This window comes from Astatotilapia calliptera, chromosome 6, assembly GCF_964374335.1.
Source record: "Astatotilapia calliptera chromosome 6, fAstCal68.1, whole genome shotgun sequence".
NCBI lineage: Eukaryota > Metazoa > Chordata > Actinopteri > Cichliformes > Cichlidae > Astatotilapia > Astatotilapia calliptera.
The window spans coordinates 8,064,613-8,089,120 of record NC_137427.1 but is presented as its reverse complement, the minus strand read 5'-3'; the positions used below and the strand labels follow the sequence as shown (position 1 = coordinate 8,089,120).

Genomic DNA, 24,508 nt, shown 5'->3' with positions numbered 1-24,508 from the left:
GAACTTAGTTAACAACGGTCACAAGAAATGTTTCAGAATAAATGCACAAACACCAAGCAATTCTCACAATGGGCCGTTTGTGGCTGTTTGCACAATGAGCTGAAAGAAAACTATAGTTGGAAGAAGGTGAGATTTTTCTCCACTGTGCAGTGTTGAGCTTGAAGACAGGTCCAGCAAAATCCCAGTGGCACAAAAACAGGGAGTGTTATTAAATCTAAGAAGTAACTGGTGCTGTAATATTAAATCATTTTGATGCTTCCTAATAAAATAAAATGAAGAGCTTTATTATCTGTTAGCTCAGGCCAGTTTTTAATGCATATTATAAAGGTATTGTAAAATTTGGGTATTTCAAATGACAAGTATATATCATCAAGTGTACATAGCAAAATATTGAAATGTCTTCTATTTGTTTTGTCAGCATTTTTCTGCATTACTTACAATTGTTTATTTAATTTGTAGACTTGGTCATTTAAGTAGAATGCATGCAAGTCTCCTGAAATCTCAATATAACTCTAACTGAAGTTAGAATGCAGTTTTACAGAGGAAACTACAGTGTTTCTTTTAAAACTTTATTTATATCCTATATGCAATTCTGAACACTGGGCATTTAATAGATGGACATTTCTTGACAGATGGCTATTTCAGTTTAATGTATGTGGTTTTTGTCTTTTTTAGTGTTCTATTACATTTAAGACATTAGCATTATCTATATTTGTTTCAGCAAATGATCACCAATGAAGCAGAAGAAAGTGCTATTGCTATTAAATTTATTATTAAGCATAGTTAGAATAAAGCCACATATTAACTTTATCTTTATAAGGATAAGGCATCATCAAGTCTTGCTTTTGGTTTAATCCTTGTGCTTAACTATAACATAGATGAATTAAAATCTTAGCTTACATAGAGCGTGATTTACTTGTCGTAGCAAAGACTCAGTGCTCAAAATGTATTAACATTTATTATTGGTCTAGACTTGAAATGCCTTTTATGACCAAACATGTTAGTTACTTTAATTTATCATCCTTTTAGATGTTGTTTTTGTGTCTATAACATCTGGCTGATGAACACAAAATTATAAAATGCTTCATAAAAACATCAAAATTAATCAAAGCTAGGAATAAGAAGTGACCTCTATTTGTTTAACAATTTTATACTGGAATGTAAAAAAACGCAACTACCATTTTTCATTAGACCTTCTCCGGGTTTTTCTTTCCCACTACTTTCAAACTCCACGCCCTGCTTGTAATGCAGGTTATCTGTTGAAACAAGACTCACCCTTGGTGACATGATTAGGGTTAATGTATCACATTTTGGAAAGCTTCCTTTATCCCTACAGAGTATATTATACAGCTGTTTTCAGAGGCTTCAGGGGTTGACAGCAGCATTTACTAATGTTTACTACTAATGTTTATCAAAAGAGCCGTTTTGGGAAAAATCTGTATAGAGCCACAAAAAATGCTTGTTATGAAAAAATAGCGGTCAAAGGACTCAATACTATCCTCTGTAAAATGCACCCAGTGGCATGTAAAGCCACCTTTAGTGGCAATAACTTGAAGTAATTGTATTCTGTATGTTTGTATCAGACTTTCACATCAGTGTGGGAGAATTTTGGCCCACTCTCCTTTATAAGTGCTTCATTTCTTTCAGGTTGCAGGCATTTGTTTATGCACAGCTTTTTTTAAAGGGTCATCCAAGCATTTCAGTGAGGTTGAGGTCTGGACTTTAAATGGGCAACTGCAGCACCTTGGTTCTTAATTTTCATCCATTCTGTTATAGATTTGCTGATGTGTTGGAGGTTATTTTGCTGTTTGTTGGCCAAGCTTTAGGTGTTACAGGTGTTAGGTGACTGTGGTATTGTGTTAACACACATTTGAATGCCCTAGACTATCAAAATCTCTGCTTTTATACAGGTGGTCACAGTTTCTGATGATCAGTTAGTTACAAGGTTGCTATTGACACTACACACGTTTAAGTAAGTCTAAAGAATCAGTTACCCATCCCAAATTTGTATCAGTAAAAGGGCCACATGCCTCGTCTCCTGTACTAACACATGAAGTTGGTGTACTTTATGTGTAATGCTGGTCGAGTACAGGTGGAGTTTCCAAACATAAAAGCTCTGAACTGTAAAATGAACTTCATGTAGTTGTCCAAAAATCTAACTCTATCTTTCTATTCAAATTGCACCAGAATGTGTTTTTGACAGAACACTTTATGTATAGATTTTAAATGAGAAAACATCCTGTTCTGCAGTAGACTGAATCTGAATGCATTTGACTTTTTTATCAGTGATCAGTGTGAGCGAGGTGTTGCTTTATTCTCAGTCTTCACCCCTGGGCCAAGTGGAGGAAAACCAGCAGAGATGAGTGTGGGGTAATAGGGCAAGTACATTCACTGTATGTCAAGGCACGTTGAGGAATGCAGCTACTTTTCAACTGTCATAAACAACCTAATCATGGCAACAGACACCAGTCATAGCTGTCAGCTGAATGGAAATATTGCTGCAAAACACTGAGTGTGTTCCTCCCTATTTTGCTTTTTGTTGCCCTCCCCTCCGCCATCGTGAATGTCAGTTTACTCTCCACGCCCCAGACAAGCGTGGGGCATACTAAACAGTTGACAGAAGAGCACAATGTGTTGTAACACATTCATCCCAACCCTGATTTTATGTGTGGGTGTGTTCCTTAATGGCAAGGGGTCTCCCTCCGCAGCCTTGCCTACGCACTTGTCTCAAGTGTGTGTTTGTGCGTGCCTCTCTGCCCACAGCAGTGTGGGTGGAATAGAAATTATACAAGGGTGGGTGCAAAAGCAGAGACAGAGGAGGGGGAGAGCATTGAGGCAGGGCAAAGGAGACTATAGAGAGGGAAGAAGAGGAGGAGGGGGGATAAGAGAGAGAACCATATCTAGCGACGGCGACATTCTGTAGCGTTTTGGACATTTCAAAGCCATCGGGCTTTGCCACTTGTTCTGCGCAGACACGCACATTCAACAGCTGATGACGATGTGCACGGAGGGGAGCTCTCACATGCAGTGCTGAGGATTACTTGTCTCTTCCTTCATGGAGCAGCAAACTTCAAGCGCGGATTCTGAAACGGCAGTTGATCCTGTGAGTAAACGAGCTGCGTGCGTTTGTTAAGGAATCTATGCAAGTGTGTGCGAGATGCATCCTAAATATTTAATCCCAGTAACGGCTCTCTGGCTTCTGTCATTTGTAGCATCATAGCTTTGTTACACAATCTTGACTTTTTCAGAACAGTATTGCTGGAACAGATGCTTAAAGTTCAGTTGAAAATAAAAATGGATGTTTGTGTGAGTTTGAGTCATAAAATCATATCTTTCTTTGGTAATTGCTATGAAAGGCCTTGCCAAACTTCCTGTTTACTGACACTTCTCTATTTTGCTGTTGGCCTCTAGGCACTATCGGCATCCAAAACATATTTATTTAAGTTAAAATGAATTTAATGCACTCAGAGTTTAGTTGTGAAGGCTCTCTCTGGAATGACAGATCATGTGATCATGCACAACCCAATCAGCAGGCTCCTTTTGGCTCTGTTGAAGTAAAAGAAAACCTGTTGATTCTTTTCTCGAGTCCTCTGAATCCATTCATCAAATTGGTTTTTTAAAGCCGTTTTCTAAGAAATGTCCACTGTGTTGCAAAAAGACAATGCAAAAACCACCTCTTATGCAAAGTATAAAGGTAGTGGGTCAGTTATGTTGTCAGTGATTCTGTATTTATGTACCCTAACACAGCGGTCCCCAACCCCCGGGCCTCGGACCGGTACCGGTCCGTGAGTCGTTTGGTACCGGGCCGCGAGAGTTGAGGCTCAGGTGTGAATTGTATAGTTTTCAGGGTTTCTATCGGTTTTCAGCGTTATTTTGTTATCGTTTTTATCGTTAACTTGGTTTTCCTGGGACTTTTCATGTGTGTTATGAATAAATCTTCTTTTTTTTGGTACCGGTACTAGTTTTATTTTGTTGTATTTATCCGCGACACCTTAAAGGCCGGTCCGTGAAAATATTGTCGGGCATAAACCGGTCTGTGGCGCAAAAAAGGTTGGGGACCGCTGCCCTAACAGGTCGGTGGTGTGTGTGTACACATATTAAGTTTTTTGTCAGGGAGTTTTGACACTGTGGTGGAAGGCAGCACAGAGCATAATTTCACTAAACACAGTTGTGAGAAAAGAGCAGCCTGCCAGGCCTCTGACCCGGCACACACAGCACAGACACACACATTCAGGCATAAAAAAACTCATTCATATCTTAAAAAAGTGAAAAAGAACACCCAGAGATAAGAACCTGCACACACATTTTTCTGTGTGTGTCTGTGTGTACTCTCAAAGTGACTGTTTGTGTGTGTTGTTCCTCGTGATATCCCCTGAGAGCAGAGTGTGTTAGGGAAGGAAAATCAGATGACGAGACAATGAGACAAGATCAACACTGCTCCTGTACATGAAACACCGCAGGAGGCCAGCAGTCACGTTAGACGCAGCTCCACTTTCAAATAAACACAAGTGTTTCTTTTTTATCGTCAACAAGTGCCAGATACAGTTTACCACATCAGCACAGTCAAACTGTGTCATGTGATAAGTCAGTCGATAGATTGTGTTTTGTTAACTTAAATTGTCAAAAAATGCAGATAAAATGATAGGAAAACAGTGTTTGAACCTGTACTTTTTATCTCTGTTAAACAAGTGTTTCAGTCAGTGGAATCACAGTTTACTACTACCTATATTTGCAGTTTTAATGACAGCAACATGAGTCGTTGTAATTCAAATACCAAACTGAAAAAATGTGTCATCTTAAAAAAAGATCTGAAAGTCACCAGTTTCAAGAGTGAGCTTTCAAAGGAAACATTAGGCAGTTTGCAAAAGGAACAGATGCACAGTTAATGGTGCGTCAAGTACAAATACTGCACAGCTGTCTCATAAAGCAGATATTTTTTTACGTTTCTACCTTTAAATAGATTTTAACCTCATTTATTTCCACTGTATCTTATAATCCTGGCAGTCACTATTCATTATTAGCTGATTCGCTTCCATACTTTGATTGATCTGAGATTGACACTGAGTATGAATTCTGTCTTACCTAAGTGGCAACAGCAGGGGGCAATGTTGGGTTATTGTCTGCAATAAAGGGCAACAAATGGATAGATGCCAAACTAAACCCTTCTTAGCAGGAAATAAAATGTGTTCTCTTTAATAAAGATGGTTTGTAACTGAGCTGATTGATTCTGATTGCAACTGAATTCCTGTTTGCTGTTCGTTATCACCCCAATGAGCCTTTTTCCCCAAACATTCAGCAACATTGAATTTACATGCCAGTTACTTTCTGGATTTCTGGATGTAAGATTTGTAGGCTTGAAGTATTTTACAGCAGTATTTCACTATACTGCATCTATAAAGACTGAAAGAGGTCAGTGAGACAGTTAAACCTGGTGATGGAACATAGACTTGGAAGTAATGGATTGCAGCGTGTCTTCAAATGTACTTGTTTACACATTTAAATAATACCCTATTAGTTATATATTTCAATAATGTAAATGTTTCTAAACGAAGACAGTGTAAGAAGCTTTGTTTTACTCTAGAAGTGCAAAAATGTGTGCTTAATAAGGACTTTTCACATGCTTCTGTGTTGGATAAGCATGGGTCTATCTAGGGAGGAGAACACACAAAGGAAAAATGCTGCTTGCTCGACCATAGGAATTAGGATGAAGAGAGGAGTGAGAGATGCGACATTTCTTTGTCTAACGTCTTCCTTGTTCTTTTGTTCTCTCAGCCTCTGCTCTTTTTTTCTTTCTCCTTTTATCACCAGGATGCGGATTTAGCCAACCTAAACTTTGTCATATCCCTCTCTTCCTGTGTGGCGCCCTGCCACCTATCTCTTCCCTTGTGTTAAGAGATTTGTTTGAGCACAGGTTTCTTATCATTACTCATGGTTCTTCCCTGTTGTCAAAGATGTGTGGCTGACCAGATAGGTGTTTCCCAAATGGCACAGCTAGGATTTAATCAGTCTGGCTTTACTAGCGTTTGTGGTGCATTTAATAAAATCAGCTGAACCAGAGAAACTTGAACGTTTTTAAAAATTAGACTTCATCTGGGCAGTCTCCTTTAGCACTAAAAGCTCTGGTAATTAGTGCTTGGCAGCACCTTCAGCCTTTCTCTGTCAATGTGTGTAGAGTGGTCGTGGGGGCGCTGAGTGCTGGAGCCATCTCTGATGTTGCTATGATACAGGGACGTGTAAGGTTAACATTAACAATATGGCACAACATTTTGCGCTCTATGGCCTCAAATGGTGCTTGTGGCGTAGAAAAGAAAGGAGAAAAATGTCCTGTTATGGGCCAGTAGTCATTGAAATTTTTTTTTTTTCCATAGAAAGTTGAAGGAAATGTAATGGGCATAGGGCCCAACATAGCTTCTACTGTTTACTGGTCGTCTTACTATTTTTAAGGGTGAAGCCAAGCTTTTTGGTGCTTTTTTGAGAGGTGTCACATTTTAGAGCCTGAGATAAAAGTACAAAAACCCAAAACAAATATTAAATAATGACAAGGCTTTAAAAAAAAAAAAACTGTTTGAAGGATATTTGGATTCTCCGTAACATTAAAACCCAGTCCATAGTTGTAAAGAAGAAATGTAGAACTCATAAACCAGATGTTAATGAACTGTCATTAAAAAATAAACAGTTTTAACATGTGAACTCTGTGCAGTATTGGGAGAATTGTGTTCAGACCACAGTTGTTAAAGTTTGGCAGTTTTTATTGCTTGTTTCATTTTGGTTTATGTTACTTTTAGTGGTACTTTTAGTTTATTTTACTGTAATATGGTGATTATTTGTTTAAGGGTAAAATATGAGAAAAATCATAATACTACATAAAGGTGTTTTTCGACAGTATTGAGGAAATTTACCAAAAGTCCAACTATATTTTCTGTGTGTTCATTTTATTTTAGTTTGTTTTGTAAGTGCAAACTATTATTTGCATTCATTTTTGACTGTTTGTCTATGTTTACTTTAAATAATCAAGATTAAAAGAATCTTGATCTTGTCATTGCCTTTGTGACTCTTAGTCCATAGCTGGTGATATTGGAAATGTTTGGTTTAAGTGTAATTTATAGTAGTGCGTTGATATGTAATGGACGATGTTGTTGTTTGCATTTATACTTTTGCGCTTTTGTGCCTGCATTAATCAGAACTGTTGGACTTGGAGCTAGTAAATCTTGAACAATTACTTTTACTGAAACGCAGAGAGGATAGAAGACTTCCAAACTATAACCGAGTGTATGTACGTAGTCAGAGCTATGAAGATTTTATTAACCTAATGAGCAAGCTAGACACAATTCAATTGTATGACAGAGGTATTATCCTTGTGCAAGTCAATATACTGTGTTTACATGGCTTATTACTACCAAACAACATAGTTGTTGCAGTCTGCATTGCCATTACTTGTGCTTGGATGTCAGGCTACAGTGTAGGGTACAGACTTAATCCCTAGTCTATGCTGCAGATTTAATGTAGCACTACAAATCAATCATTAGGTAAAGGTGCTTGTCTCATTAACTTTTTCCTTTGCTGTGAATCCACTGCACACTACACAGGTAACATTTGTATTCTCATATTCAGCTCTTTTGTTTAATGAAGAAAAGAAAATGGGTTGCACAATGCGTGTGACATAAACACACCGCACAAACACTGCTAGCACAGTGTAACACAGAGCCAGCTACTGTCTGCTGGACTCCAAGCAAATTAAAATGACACAGTCATTCAGTGGATGTGTTGTTTGAGTATAGAAATGAGTCATCAGTCAGTTAGTCAATCAAGACAGTGATACCAAAAAAAGATCATGTTGATGTGTAGGAAAGGTTTAAGAGACGCTCTTTCTTTCTGACAAAACAGGAAATTAGGGGGAGTGAGGTAGGCCTAAGGCCATGTGCACAAGTTCAATTGCAGTCTTTGTTTATGTGTGCGTGTGTGTTTGTGCGCAGAAGTAGGCCACTCTGTCTTGTGAAGTGCTTTGCTTTCACTTGACCTTTTAGCAGACCTGCAGAACTTCCAATCATCTCTTTTTGAAGCAGCTGCTCGAGATGAAAGTCTTCTGTCCTTCTCATGATACTTGTGACCAGACGAGAAGTTGAATTTTCTCATACCTGCGCCTGTTTTTGATTTGAACAGGGAGGAACAGGAGAAGCGTGGAGAGGTAATGGCCTTGCTGCAACATGATTGGCAGACTGACCTTTGTTCCCTCCCCTTCTCAGTAACTGCTGCCTGATGGGGGCGTGTCACTATGGAAACTGAGCCGTGTGAGTGTGTGTCAGTGTGTGCGTGTGTTTGCGAGAGAATGGAACTTCCTAGTCAGTCTGTCAGCTCAGCGTGTGGGAAAAAGAGGGAGAGCTATAGAGTGCTGTAAGAGAGGAAAAGGACGTTAACAGTGTCTTAATACGACTTTAACAGGCAGTTGAAGCTAATTCTAAGGTGTGAGTGTGCGATAGACTTGCTGAGTTATGGCTCCATCCAAGTTAGCTGTCTGCAAAGATTTCAAGTCCTAGATAGGTCCTGAAGAAACTCCGTCAGTGCACATGAGTGATTGTGTTTTTGTGGTTCAGTTATGTAGATTAAACAGTCACTGGGTTTCCTCCTCTTTGAGAGGGGAGCAGGATGAGCCTCAGGAAGAGGCTCTCCTTCAAGCGGGTCTGGAACTCCAATACAGTGAGTAATGCATCCACACGTTCACACACAGTGCTTTACAGGTGGCATTCACAGAGGAACTGCTCTTCTAGTCAGTGTTTTTTTTAAATAGAGTGGAAGTGAAAGGAGTGGAAGGAGAGTCTTAATTCTGTTATTAACTCATTTGTCGATCAATGCTCATAGAAGCATCTTAACTAAATATTCAAACATTACCTGATGTTTAAAACCATTTTTGATAATACTAATAAAAAACAATAACCAAGTCTTGGTTTTGATTTGTCTTCTGTATACTTTACAAAGGGATGGAACAAGGTAGAGAAAGAAACCGAGAGTGTAAATATCATTCACTTCATTAAAGTGTTGTTCTGCTCGCTACAAGTGAGACGGGGAGAGATAAACGGAAAATGGGACCGTTACCATGAGCAAGGTACACGGTGAGGAAAGGAATCTATTACCTTCAGCTGAGGAAAAACAAAGGGACAGGATATGAATGAAGACAGAATAAGGAAAGACTCCTGGGAAAGGAACAGGGTACAAGTTAAAATGAACAAGTCATTCTGTCTGTTATTTTCAAAAAGAAATGGTTTGGTGGTGGTACGTTTGCATAGAGATAAAGTAAGACAGACTAACAAAAATTTGAGGCGGCTGCTTCTCTTCCTCTCAAAGCCAGATGTCTTTTGAGCCAGAGCAGGAGGCAGACAGAAAGAGAAGTAGAAACAAAGCCAGAGACTGTGAAAAATGTCGGAAAAGATCTGCTTTTTGTAGGCTCTTTTGGTCTTGTGTTTTTTCAAGAAAGTGAGAGATAACAGCTGTAAGACAGTGGAATGGTGAGCTGAGTCAGAAGTCTCACTTCTTGTGAAGTTTGCTTAATTTAGCACATCAACTGCCAGCTGTGAGAACATGTCTGCAGGTGTTAAGCCAGGGGTACTCAGTCAGATTCATATGTGTTTACATCATGTTTCCTCCTTTGTCTGTGTGATAGTAGTGTGTTTAAGGCATCAAGCCAAGTAAAACAGAAATTTATCACCGGGGCAGCCTCTGAGTCACACCTCCTGTGTGGCTCTTTTGTGGGGAAACAAACACTATCCGCATTCCTTCCTTTCATTGAGAGTGGATATTGATTTCTTAGTGCGCTGCAGGGATTTATCCTAGAATTCCAGAGGATACATATTTGCAGGGATGTTGATATAGGCAACTCAGAGAAGCTACTCTGTGTTATTTATTGATTTGTATATGTTTTTGGTTAAATTGTTAAATTTGATACTAACCCAGAGGTTCCATGGAAGACGTTCTTGCTCATGTTCACAGCTTCACACCCTTTCTTTGACTTTTGTTTGAAACATTACAACCTAATCAGCTTGTTCACTCCATCCTTGCCTCTCTTGAGTTAAGCTATGCTCAAGCTAGGCTCTCTCACAGCCCCCGTCCTGGCAGGATTACTCTGGTCTTCTAAATGGCAGCCACTATTCACCTCATATTTAAAAGTAAACACAGTGGCACGCACACATTGAGACTGTTAGCCCAACAGCTTCCTCCTCAGATGGATGTGTGTGTTTATGAATGTGTGCAGTCTGAAAATCTGTGTTATGAATTCTAAATCAGCTTTTATGGACAGAATCTCTGTGTGTGTTCGTGTGTATGTTTCATTTGTTCAGTTATGGGTGTGGTCTCCTGTAGTGATGTAAAATCACAAGACATGATCAGCACTCTTTTATATTTTTGTCATCTTTTACTCTAAGAGTAGAATCTCTTTCCTTTCCAAGGGTGGCCGTTTAAGTTCCAGTGTTTGAGCCAGGAACAGGTTCCTGTCGTACAAACAGTCTAGTCTTTGTGTGTGCGACTGCATATGTTATCCCTCACACTTTCTCCCACAGATAGACATTTTTGTTCACCTTGTTAAGTGCTACTGGTCACTCTGTGTGTCATCCATTAAAACAGAATGTCCTTTTCTGCCGTCTGCCTAAACGCTCAAACGTAAACAGGGCATGTTTCGGAAACTTGAGGTTGTTTAAAGAGACTTTTATTACATTCGAAGTTTCAATATTATGACCCTGTAAGTGAGCATTTGTAAATTGTACAGTGTGCTTAGTCATAGCTTGAACCCGACGTCCAGGCTTCATAACAGATGATGTAAGTCATACGTTCCACGCTAGTCACAGCTAATAAAGGATTTGGACCTCCGCAAGCAATAACCACCAACAGCAGAGGCGGCAAAAGCACAGATATTCTTTACTTAGACAGATGTTTAGATACTTCTGTTCTTTACTCTGTAAAGTGAAAAAGTACAGACTTTGAAATGTAATAAAGTAAAAAGTAACTTTTTAAACGACAGTTCTAATATGATCTATTTTTATGCAATGTAAATTAAAGCTATATTAATGTAATAATAAAATATTAGTACATGGAAATACTTTGCATTCATTTGCAAATGTAGGTAGTAAAAATAAAAGTTTTCAGAACAATAAATACTCAAGTACAGTAATGTACCTGAGTACATTAACAAAGTATTTGTGCTTTTTTTGCTTCTCACCTTTAAGAAACAGCCACAGATGCACACACACAGCATAAGCAGTCCAGGCATGTATCTGCAAGGTGGCAATTTGTGTTCAAGGAGCTAAAAGCAGGATAATGCGGGTAAACACACAAGTTTTGACCTGTAGACTAAAAAATACTTTCTAACCTCCATGTAATGTAACCTACTGAATGACAGAGTCACAACACCACACCCTGTTCCTACTGAAGGTAATTAAGTCTTATGTATGAATCCAATTTTTCTCTTCTAAAGAGGTCCCGATAAGCCATCAAATGGAAAAACGTGAAATGACTGTTAATAAAAACATAGCCTTGAATTTTTGGTTCAGACCAGGGTGTGTTGCCACTAAATGTTGCACAATCATGTGATTCAGCTTTTATCTTTTGTTAAAGTGGGTGTCACAGTGATGTGATCATTGTGTAACGGTCTACAACCCTTCCACTGTGTCAGTATTCAGTGCACATGGCTTCCTAGAATACCAAAATAAGCTTATGAAGTTTTTCACCGAAAACATTCATTTTTGTGAATTTCCAGATCAAAGTCGTGATGTGGTTCGTTATGGTTGTTTTCCAGTATCGACTGTTTAGTATAAATTCATCTGTGAGTCAACAAGAACATCAACAACTGATGATAAAAAGTTACATTAAACAACATTTCTTAGCTTCAGCTTCTCAAAATTTAGGATTTTAATTGAACATGTTTGTGTTTCTAGGGATTTGACAACAATTTGAAGCCATCACCTTGTTATCTAGTTCACTAAGTTATCTAAGTAACTGTGTTTAAAAATGTGGGGCACTCTACCAAGCTGTTTTGTTTGGGGGGGGGGGATTCCACCCGGACTGGACATTTTTTCTTTCCTTTTTTTATTTCGCTTGTGTTCTTAGTACTCCACAGGACAACCAAGGATTTAAAAAAAAGAAACTGGCTGTTTTGTCATCGGTCACCAATATCCCAACCTCTGAGTGCCGCAGTGGTGAGCACTGTCACCTCACCATATCAGTGGGTTTAAATGCATCAATCAGCTAGAGCCTTTCTGTGTGGACCTCGGTTTTTCTGCTTGTTAGTCATCCTAAAATTGACCATACTTGTGAATATGAGCATGAATTGTTGTCTGTCTGTGCTAAACCTTGCTACAGACTGGCAACCTGTCCAGACTTGGCCTGCCTCTCAACCTATGAGAGTTAGGATAGGCAGCCCTAAATTGGTTAAACAGTTTATAACACAGACGCATTTTCAAATAAATGTATTGTTTAAATGTTTTGCAAATAATTTCATCTTCTTTTTAATTCTATTTTCCATTGTTTTTGACTCTCACACGTTGTTGATGAGATTAGCTTTATACTATACGTATACATATATATGATGAAGTTTGTAGTTTCAGTTTGTCCACTTGTAATGAGAACATTAGATAAAAATGTTAACTAAATGCAGATATCATACTAGTCAGGTAGATTTGTATCTAAATGGTTTTTTTGTCCAAAATAGCACAGAAATGGGCTTTTATGCAATATAATATCATAAGGGATTCTAATCTGAGATGTAATGTGTTATTTATTAATAAGAAAGAACCATTATCTGCAGCTCTGTCTTGCTTAACCAGAATTGACATCCTACACATAGTTTCTGCTTTTTTCCTACAACAACAACAACAACAAACAAGCTCTCCACAACTGTAATCGTGATCACCAGTCTCTAAAGTTGTGTCATTTTCTGCTGATCTTATCAGTGCGTTCACCACAATACACATGAAAGGCCCACTAATATCTGTAAGAAACCGATCCTCAGCCTACATTATAGAAGATGTGATAATAACTGAAACCAGTGGAGGCTAAAAGTAGCACACGTGGCACCTATGAACTGGCAGCACATTTGTTCCTTACAGTGGGATATACATTTGAGAGTATCCTACTTAAATTGAAGTATTTTCCATCTACATATCATCTCTACAGATAGAGGCTTGAGAAAGGAACTCGAAGAGGGAATGTCTGAAAAGCCCCAATCGTTCTCTGTGGGCTGTCAGGAATGACCCGGACTTGCCAAAAGAGGAAGGGAAACACCACTGGAATGATTGAGGAAACGAGACGGAGGGCAAGAATATGAGAATGATTTAAGGAGAAGGGAATAAGTGAGAGAAAGGAAGAAAGACTGGGGCTACAGCATTCTGGGAAAAGAATAAACAAAAGGAAGGAGAGAGTGAAAATAGGCTAGAGGGGGAATCAAGTGAAAACGGGGGAGAGGGGCCTCGATCAGGGGCCAAACCTCTCCACCACAGCATGTGTCTGGAAGTGATCATGCTAGCGCTGAATTGGGGATAGGGGTGAACACACACAGATTCATAAATGCAAAAAAATGCATGCTACACACAAAAGACACATCTTTGACAGATGTTGGCCATATGCTTACATTCTTGTATTTTGCTCGTTTGTGTTGTTGTGTTTGCACATCTCTGTTGCTTGTGGGGCTCGCACACAAGAATTTCACTCGCATGTGCTGTGCCAGTGTGCCTGCACATGTGATGTGACAATAAAAAGTGATTTGATTTGATTTGATTTGATTACATACTGTAGGCTTCACAACTACAACAAGGCCAGGATGTCTTGACCCACAGAAACACACATAGACACAGTAAATGCTGTTGGGAACGTGTGAGTTGTGAATCTGATTTTTGCTCTAATAAGTGTAATCACTTTGTGTCTCTGGTAATTTTTGGTTATCCTCTCTCGTGGTTGTACCACAAACAGCTGCTTCAGAATAATCTCTTTCCATCCACTGGCGCCAACCTCTGTACTTCAAGGGACAGTGTGGAATTGTTAATCCCTGAGAAACTTTAGCCGTTTTCACACATGTACTGCAGCCCTGACCTTTTCTCGACATCACTCAACTGAGCAGCATGCGGGGATGTTCGATTGGACACTAGCCCGTTTTTATCCTAGCAGCTCCCTGGTAACGCACTAGCGAATGAGCATCCCGTGTCCTTCCTCTTGCACTCTCTATCCAGGCAACTCCCTTACCTAAACCACACATGGTTTTTCCAGTAGTATATCTTAAGAGGACAATTTCCTGCTGCATGTGGCAAAAGACAACTATAAAAAATGTTCCATCCTGATTCTTCTAAAATTGTAACTCAGTGCAGTTTTATTTATATAGTGCCAAATCACATATACCGTTGCACTTTATATTGCAAGATAACAGCTCTACAGTAATACCAAGAAAACCTCAACAATCAAATGACTCCCTTTGAGCAAGTACCTGGGGACAGCGGGCAGGGAAAAAAATCCCTTTTAATAGGAAGATACCTCAGGCTCAGGGAGGGGCAGCCATCTGCCTCAACTGGTTGGGGGTGATGGGAGGAAGACAAGACAAAAGACAGACTGTGGAAGAGAGCCAGAGATTAGTAATAACTAATGATTAAATGCAGAGAGCTATATAAACACATAGTGATTGATAAGGAAGCACTCGGTGCATCATGGGAAACCCCCAGACCTACGTAACTTAGGGAGAATTCAAGGTCACCTGAAATTGTTTGATGTTTATGTATGAAAACATCTTTACACTGACAGAACCATCTGGGCAGGACTAGATCTGATTTAAGAGAGGAAATAGCCAAAATTCAACAGGTAGCACATACACAGACAGCACCAAGGGTTCAAATGAACTAGATTTACCCAGTTTGCATATTGAATATGAGTCTGGATATTTTAGAATTTTAATGCTGTAGGCTTATTACAAATAGAGAATGTTATTGTTTTTGTAAATTGGTTAACGAGTGTTTAGGTGAACAAATCTATTAGAATAGCAGAACTTCCACTTCAGTATTTTAGTTACTGTAAAATTTGCATAGTTTGGAACCTAATGTAATGCTCAGTTGCAGACACTGCCTTTTTTTAGACTTTGTGGTGCTTCTGTTTTTATTTTAATACCAGTTTCAGTTTTAGTAACTCTTTTGAACACAAAGGTGTACTCCTACTGTTGACCTTTTGTCTTATGCTGTTCCCTATCTTAACTCCTCAGAGACACATGTGTCTAAAACCAAATGTAGGCTGCTGGTAGAAATCTGGGTAATTAAAGTGAATATGAAATAACTACAACTAAAAGGGATTTTTTTTCTTTTTTGAGATAGCATCACTTTTCTCTCTAGTAAAGCTTTCAGTTTGACAGTAGGCACATGAGGCTGCAGCTCAAAGCTTTATTGTATAATATAAAAATGATCTTATAACACATTAATTTGCTTTCTAATGAATGATTTTATTATTCAGTAAACCTTAGCACGGAAAGAAACAATGTTATTTCACACAACTTGTTGTTGCATTTCTAAAGAATGGACTGTGTGACCTATAGAAACTTCTGCTCATCTGGAGAACACTCTGATGTCTGTGCTGAGTAATGACGAGCTCAATAAAAGTTAATTTCCCAAAGGTAAATGCGCTGTAGGAAATTCCTACAGATCACTTCGGTACCAGGCTGCTCTCTTAACATGAATAAACAGAAAGTTTGCCATTAGCAAGGGTAGCGGTTAGATTAAGAGCATAAAAAGACACATATTGCAAATTAGGCTCCATTTTGAACCCTTTTTTTTTTTGGAGTTTTCAACTTTCTCAAACCATTTTTCTCTTTCTTCCTTCCTTTCTTTCCCTCTTTTGTCTCCTGCTCGGCTTTGGCCTGAGTCACACTGTGATGCATTGTTCCACAGTAATCTACATTACTGATGTCTGCGTTGAGTGATCTCATCCTAGCTCAGCATGTCTGAGAGAAAAACCCACTGTACGCCATATGTGTGTATTTCTGAGTGTCGTTTTGGGTCTGTGTCAGGGAAATGTGATATTAGGCTGAAGTAAGTTTGGCTTGATTATGTGTCTGTATTAACATCTGCGTGTTTGTGTTGTTGAAAACCGTTAAAATGGAGATTGAATGAGTTTCTTCATCTCTCTGTTTGTGATTGTGAGATAAGCAGGGAAACTTCACACCTGCCTATTGAAAGGAGACGGGACCCATCCTTAACCTTTTCACACATACACCCAGACAGTAGGCCCCACCCTTTTGAGTTTTCTTGTAGAGCAAGCGCAGCCAGTTAACAGACGATTCCACCCACGCAGAAGACAATGAATGTGGGTGCTAATCTGGCTGTGTCATGATGTGAAACTGTGTTGATAATGGAATCATTCCTATTAGAAACTCAGTCAGTCTGTCTGTGTCTCCATGTGGCCAAAAGTGCATGCTCTGGCCTCTTGGGCCTCATGCCCTGTGTGAGCTGATTTTAATGTGTGTCATCTGTGTGATGAAGAAAGATCCTAACTCATGTCTTTCTGCTTTTTACAGTCTGCTGCAGTCTCTGATGGAGGTGAGTAAATATGCCTTAAATTTTTGTATTATTTCAGTATCATTTTCAGGTCTTCTTCTTACTTGAGCTGGGGAATTTTATTGAAAATTTAAAGTTTTGTGTAGTAATTAGAAGGGGGAAAAACAACAGCACTAAAATAAAGGGAAAACAAATGCTGTTCTGAAATCATTTTAGAAATGGTGATCTTGTTTTGTCTTGCACCATAACTTTGATGCATCAATTTCTCTGCAGAGGTGGCTTTTACACCACCTTCAGTGCTCCGACTCTGTCCTCATCAAGCTGGGACATGTTTAGTTTTGCTGTTTTTTTTCTACGTTGCAAGTTCAGTAAAATTAAAGTAGACATTTTTCAAGTGCAGTAAATGCACGATAATGGAAAAGAAAACTCCATTGTGAGTTTTACCATAATTGTACAAAACCTTGCATTCTTGAGTTGTTAGGATGCGGTTCATTTAGCATGTATCGAGTATTTTATCAGTTTAGGTCTTGCGTTTCATCGTGGCCATGCTCACAGTAGCACCCAGCTAACATTGGTCTGCTTTCAATAACTTCTCTAGCAACAGGCGAGCTAGTTTGGCCTGCTTTTCTGCCACACCTGTGCTTATTCTGCTGCTGGTGGCTGGCTGCAAGCTAAATATAAAGCCAAATTTGTAAATATAATAACGAAGCAACTGGTAGGTTTTTTTTCTGCTTCTGTAATCCTTAGAAGTGTATTTATGATACAGAGATGTAGATTAGATATAATGGTTCACATATTACCACAGTGTAATATTTAAAAGTTAAAAAACGCTGCAACAGTTGTACTAATACAAACTTTCAGACAAAGTCTCCTCCCAGGTGACGAGATAGAACTTCACTTTTTGTCATCACGGCTTGCAAATATCTGTGAAGAAGCCTTGATCAGATTCAGGCTGCCAGTTTCCAGGCTGAGAAGGTGTTGCAAAGGGAAGGCGTTACAGACGCTGTTTGATCATTCGTCAGTGGTTGTATAACTCACTTTACATATCTTCCCATGGTGGGGCTATATAATAGGCATTTTTTAACGTCTGTGCCAACAAGATGCAAAAACTAACAGTTCCAGTTCCGTGAGACTTGTTGGAAAGCTGCATAGGATGTGCTTTTCTAGTGTTTTGTCATTGTTGTTTTTCAGTTGTCTTGGTACTGTTGTTTTAATCAGGATGACAGACCATTCGCACAGTGTATTTTCATGATTTGTTAGACTGGCTCTAATTTGTGATAAACTGTGCTTTAACACCCCATAAATGTATATGAAAGATAAATTTTATGGCAGATGGGAGATAAAAGAATGCAGAGGAGGTGAGAAACAAGACGGGGGGTGGGAAGCGCTGAATTTTATGGTGGACGTGTTTACTGTGAGCTTGAATGTAGAAGTGTTTATCATCACTTTTTCCACAATGCATGTCTCTGGAAGATAGAATGTGTTGTTTGTGAGACTTCTCTCCTTTAATATTTTTTTCTTGCATGAGATAGGGAACATGACAACTAAGGGACTAATGAGGTTCCTCATTTTGCAACGGTGTTCTCGTTTTGTCTTGTGTTAGATCACTGTCACCAGGATCAAGTGAGAGAAATGTAACTCTGTGCACACACACGCCGTATGGGTAAAATCACTATACGTTATGATGCATAAATTATGTATATCGAGTAGATTTTAGCCGGCTTACCTCCTGCATAATGTAGGAGCCCATTTCCATTGCTCAAGTCTAAAATTGCCTCATTTCAATGCTTAGACTGATTTATTGAAAAAAATTAAAAGAATGTGTAAAATGTAGCTTTAAATCATCTCCTTATATACCAGCCCTGATGTAGCCACTGGATTCCACCAGATGCGCCACAACATCTGTATTGCAGGCCTCATTAGCCTCAGTAGTGGCCTTCCTTACGCGCGTGTGCCCAGCATTTTTATCTCCCTTCTCTCTCGGCTTTGAATTATTCATCTTTCTGAGGCCTGTGTGTGCTTGTATCGGTTACCCTGGCTGGAAGCTCACAGAGCTGTGTGAATGCACATGCAGGTGCGTGTGCATGTTGTGACCTGACTCTCTCTGTGCTTTCTCAGGTTGTCATCCAGGTTGCTCACCAGCAGCAACCTCTCTCTCTCTCTCTTTCTCATTATATCCTCCTTCTTTTTCCATTTCCCACCTTCTCTCTGTTTCTCTTTTGGTGTAAAAGTGTGTGTGAGTGTGTGTATGTGGGCCCTTTCTTGGACTATGCGTTCAGCCCTCTTGTGTTGGAGTTCATGAGGGGCCCCGATAGGGGGATTATGGATGGAGGGACTTGGTTACCCCTTAGGATTCGCTACTTGCCCCGCTGGCACCACACAGGCTCCTACCAGCTTTACCCAGGTGAGGAGATAGCTGGAGCTTTGAATACTTGTTTTTCCAACTGAAGGAAATGCAGATTTTGTTCACAGGGAAGCAATGAAGCCAACATGTTGGACAGCAGAAGGTTTTTCATGTTGAAAATTCAGTTTGTTTTTTTTAGGCCCGTGAAGGAAGTTAAAGAAAAATACCACAAGATGGAGATTGCTTGTTAGACAGATGGTTTTGGAACTACCAGTTGACAGGTGGATAATAAATGAGTTTAACCTGTCTGTACAGCAGCTGTTAATGTTGTAAAGTCTGAGTAGGGCAATGATTGAGTGTTGTGGTTTTCCTACAGTTCACTTTGTGTTTGCTGTGCTGTTTCTCATCTATTGAAAATTAAACGGAATTTCAGTGGAATACCGAGTTAGAAACTTTGTGTCAGTTTTTTTTTTTAAATTTCTGTTATTGGACAGAATCCTAAGAAATTCCTTTTGTAAATCTTACTTTACTCATCTCACTCACTGCTTATCATAATTGTCACTGTAAAATGCCCTTTAGTAACAACATTAAAATTTTGCCATTGAAACATCTCTGAAGCCTTGGTGTAGACAGAGGATGGGAGTTTTTTTTTCCTGTGGTGTCTGGCACTACAGATTTTTGGGGGTCTTAGTGTGTAAAGATCCAACTTTTTGGATCAGGCTTGTTTAGGCTTGTTTAAGTGCAGCCTGCCAGTGATGGATCAAACTGGGACTCGGAGGCTTGACAGGCAGTGTTAACACTTTGGGATCTCTGTCATGTAGTGTTTGCACTGTGGTGGTGCTCAGTGTAGTGCTATGGGAGGCTGCTGCCATAAGGGAGTGCAAGTGTGTGTGTGTGTGTGTGTGTGTGTGTGTGTGTGTGTGTGTGTGTGTGTGTGTGTGTGTGTGTGTGTGTGTGTGTGTGTGTGTGTGTGTGTGTGTGTGTGTGTGTGTGTGTGTGTGTGTGTGTATGAAATGGAGTTGCTGATCGGGATAAGCTTGCTGTTTGGTATGTCTGTTGGCTTGGATGATTTATAGTTGCTTTCTGGGAGATACAGGCATCTGCTTAGATCTAAATGACATAAATGTCATCATCAGAGGGTGAACCCAAGACTGTGTGTGGATCCAGATGTCTGCCAGCTGTGACTCTACTGCAGAGACTTCATGGGAGCTAGGAAAAAGTATAAGTGTTGCCTTTAGCTGTGTCTGCAGACAAGTAAAACTCTGGCTGAGAATAATGTGAAAGATTCTCTTTTTTTTTTTTTTTTGATCAAGGTCTTTTTATTGAACAAAGAATTGCTTCCAACAACAATTATGGCAAAATTAACAAACAGTTGTGCCCCCACCCCCCCAGAACAGTGTAACTAAAACCCAGCCAGAGAGGAAAGGAGAGACAAAATAACATAAAATAAAATAAAGTTACAGATACAAAGTAAATAATAAAATAAATGAACAACAGCAAGAGAAAAAAAAAAAAAAAAAAAAACCCCACTCACACGCACATTAAGCAATAGTATCCGGACTTAATCTTTCAAAGTAAGTAAGAAAAGGTTGCCATGTGTCATAGAACCGCCGAACCGAACCTTTTACAGTGTAGCGGATCTTTTCCAGCTGAGTATAGTACATGACATCCTTAACCCATTGCCCATATACAGGTGGAAGTGGCTCTTTCCATTTCAATAATATCATTCTACGGGCCAAAAGAGTGCAGAAGGCCAGAAGATCAGAGTGTGATTTGGAAAGACTGGCATCACAAGGCGTCACTCCAAAAATAGCTATAAACGGGCAGGGTGCAATTGGAACACCAAATATGTTGGATATGGTTTCAAATATGCTTTTCCAAAAGCTACCCAGTTTTGGACACGCCCAGAACATGTGAAATAGGGAAGCAGGCTCTCGTTTGCACCGGTCACATGTGGGGTCAAACCCATCCTTGATTTTGCTCAGTCTAGTTTTAGACCAATGGAGACGGTGAACAACTTTGAACTGAATCACCACATGTTTAAGGCAAATAGATGATGAAGAAATGCTATTGATTATCTTGTGCCAAGTCTCATCTGTAATCCGTTGGCCAAGATCACTTCCCCATCGTTCCCTAAGTGATTGCAATGTGGACAGCCTAAAATTACTCAACAGCTCATAAACATCACTTATAACCCGCTTAGCATTTGGCTTAAAATCAAAAATATCATCCAAAAGGGATGGTGGTGGACAGGACGGAAAGCAGTCAGTATTGAAAGATTCTCTTTTAAGATTTTAATTTGCAGAGGAAAATATGCAAGGTAAAGAAATAAATATATGTAAAGCAAGTAAATAACAAAACCTCCAAGAAATCGTGTCTGAGGCTTTTTTTTTTTTTTTTTGGTCGTTTTAAGCCTGTTGTTTCTTTTGTGCCATGACTTTGTATTATAAGCCTGTCTCACTGATACACTGATAATTAGTCCTGGCTGTGTGTTGTTATAGACTCCAGCTCCTGTGACATGGAACAGGATACTTGGTTTAGACAATACATGGATAAATGTTTGCCTCTCGGTCACAGTGAGAAATTGCTGTTAATGTTAGGAGGAGCCCCTGTAGTTGTTTACTATGCCGCTGAGAACTGAAGACGAATGAATGAGCCAAGCGGTTTGGAAAAACTGATTAGAGATAACCTTTTATGTGAACACTGTCACTGATAACATTAAACGCAAGAAAAATGTGCAGAAGCAGAATTCACAATGGACTTTCGGTTAATAGCCTCGTATCTTTCCAAGTTTTAAGTCATGTAAGACCTTAGCTGTAGGCTCAATACTGGTCTTTTTAGTTTATTTACAGGATGTGCGTCGTTTCGGGCACCTGACCGGTGATGTCTTCCCGCTGGCTGTTCTTGTGTTTTGTTTTATCTCAACTTAGCAACCCACTTTCAGTTCATCAGGCCTCAAGCTCCATTATGATTATTCTCAGTGTGACTCTTTCTCTGTCTCCTGATTTTGTCTAAGCATTAGGGACATGGCTGCACTGTGGTCTAGCAGTGGGAAAAATAAACAGAATGATGACGCGTTAATGCAAAAATCTATGTAAATGGTCTGTTGAAATACAGTGATACAGCTTATCTTTAACCAAGGGTGTGCACCATAGCAATAGTATTTCCACTGTTAAAGATACAAAGGTAATGTTTCAATTCCAGTTTGGTTCTTTTCAAGTATATGATCTGGATAAGGAAATATAATTGTTACACAAAGATAACAAGTGAAGCGTGGCTACATGCAGATTTGACCTTAGGAAAAGAGGAAGTGCGTATTTTTTTCATTGTATTCATGAATTATTTTTCTATGGAAATTCACTTTGATGTGAACTTTGTAAATCGCAGTATCACATGATACAGAATCTTGGATGACTGCATCATTTGTCATCAACTAAATTACAAAAAATGTTCATGTGATGAATTTCCTGATATTTGCTGTGAGGTAATTTACATTTGAGTGTAAAAGTGTCGTTTTATATGATCTTAGACCTTCACTGTATCAAACTAGTTATATTTTATTGTTTTGGTTATTTATGAAACACTGGGTTAAAGGGACTTATAATGGACGTTCATTTACAACAAATCATCTGGAGTAAAAAATCTGATGTACCATAATCAATCACATAGTTTGTATCCGATTTGTTGTGACTGTACTGATGAAAGTTTGCTCAATAACACTCTGAGAGTTAAAAAGCAAAAAACAAAACAATGTAAATCCACAGCAGGTATGTCTGTGGGACGAGAAAGTCTCACTGGACTGTCTCCTGGGACACTGTTTCCCTGGTAAGTTCCATGCTGCTGATAGGCCTGCCTTCAGGTACTCAAAAGCCCCAGCAATCAGAAGAAAACAGGCTGAGAAAAAAAAAAAGAAGAACTTTATATTATAACTAGAATAATCTGGACCATATAGCCTAAGGCTGTGCTGCTTTCAATGCACTTGTGTAATTAAAATAGAAATTAAATCAAAAAATGAACTTCATCAATAATAATAATTAACTCAACTCACTTGACGTGTGTGTGTGTGTGTGTGTGTGTGTGTGTGTGTGTGTGTGTGTGTGTGTGTGTGTGTGTGTGTGTGTGTGTGTGTGCGCGTGTGTGTGTGTGTGTGTGTGTGTGAACAGAGCTGAACAGCGTGGAGCTGCAGGGCTGCAGCAGTGACAACAGCCTCAACAGTAATGCCAGCCTGCCTAGTGTCCAGAGCCACCGGCGCCACACTGAGAGGAGAGTGGCCAGCTGGGCCGTGTGCTTTGAGAGACTGCTGCAGGACCCCGTGGGGGTCCGCTACTTCTCGGTACTATAACAACGTCTGGCTGGTGTTGGCCTGCGCATACTCATGACAGATAAATGACTTTAAGCAACTCTTTCTAATGGTGTACTGAAAAGTGCAGGGTAGTTTTTTTTGTGTCAGCAGTATCATATATTGTCAAAAGACTGAAATGTACTCTACAGCACTGTAATGACCAGCTTAAAAATCCTTTTATTCTAGAAGATCAGCTAAAGCATTATTTAAAGGTTGGATTTTTTTTAAACGTGTTTCTGCAGAAATAAAAGTTAAAGGTACAAACATATTACCTGACACATTTATATTGTATACTGCATTATACTGCGTTGCATGTATTGTCTATACATATATATGTATATTGTTTTGGTTTCTATCGCTGTTAAATCTGCCTCACACAAATCATTTTCTGAAATCTAAAAGCAAAATGAATTATCCTTGGTGATAACCAGTTGCTGACAGGCTGCACATCAGAAGTTGATAATTACACTACCTCTAAACCTGCTTTATTGTTGTGTAGGTACTTGGGTCTTCTGACTGCATCTCTGTCTGATCAAACTTTTCTAAATCATTACCATTTTTATTCCTTTGCTAAAGGAGTTCCTAAAGAAAGAGTTCAGTGAAGAGAATATCCTGTTCTGGCAAGCGTGCGAATTCTTCAGCCATGTCCCTGAGAACGACAACAAACAGGTAGCGTGTTATTATCCAATGACACACATCCATCCAGGATTTTTTTTAGCAATAATGAGGGATGAAGTTATGTGTTAATCACCTCTCTCAATTTCTGCTGGCCTTTGTTCCAGCTCTCTCAACGAGCCAGGGAGATCTACAACACCTTCCTGTCCAGTAAAGCTACAACACCAGTTAACATTGACAGTCAAGCTCAGCTTGCTGATGACATCCTCAATGCCCCCAAACCCGACATGTTCAAGGAGCAGCAACTACAGGTAGTATACTAAGTGAGAAAAAACTATTTATTGAAGCCTCAAGGTGATACGCAGTAACGTTTGAAAGGCTTAAGTGACACTGACTTGACCTTCCCCATCAGAACAAAGTGAAAAGAGCATTTCCCAGAAGGATGAACGTGTCATTACTTATAAAACTGAATGAAAAACAAACTCTTATTGAAAATGGGCAACAGTGTTGAGTGCCCAAAAGGTCAAGTATTTCTCTTTTATTGCTGTCTAGTATCTTGGATGCGAATGGCTTCATAAATGTGTATTTTCTGAAGGGGTTGAATTTGCTGAAAAGCGCTATCGATTTCTACAGCTCAGCTCAGATGTTCAGACTAAGATAAAAGTCACAAGGCTAGGAGGGCATCCCTACCAGCACCCTCTGTAC

At 39.4% G+C, this 24,508-nt stretch overlaps 1 protein-coding gene across 8 annotated transcripts in view; it reads left to right on the top strand.

The window, feature by feature from the left end:
* rgs12b (regulator of G protein signaling 12b) overlaps positions 1-24,508 on the top strand; it is a 44,092-nt gene that overhangs the window by 12,316 nt on the left and 7,268 nt on the right. For all 8 annotated transcript variants that reach the window (XM_080302705.1, XM_026169954.2, XM_080302704.1 and 5 more), the window contains exons 6-9: positions 16,523-16,544; positions 23,010-23,179; positions 23,765-23,857; positions 23,971-24,114. In XM_080302705.1, coding sequence (XP_080158831.1) covers positions 16,523-16,544; positions 23,010-23,179; positions 23,765-23,857; positions 23,971-24,114 — 429 coding nt within the window. The remainder of the gene's footprint in view (positions 1-16,522; positions 16,545-23,009; positions 23,180-23,764; positions 23,858-23,970; positions 24,115-24,508) is intronic.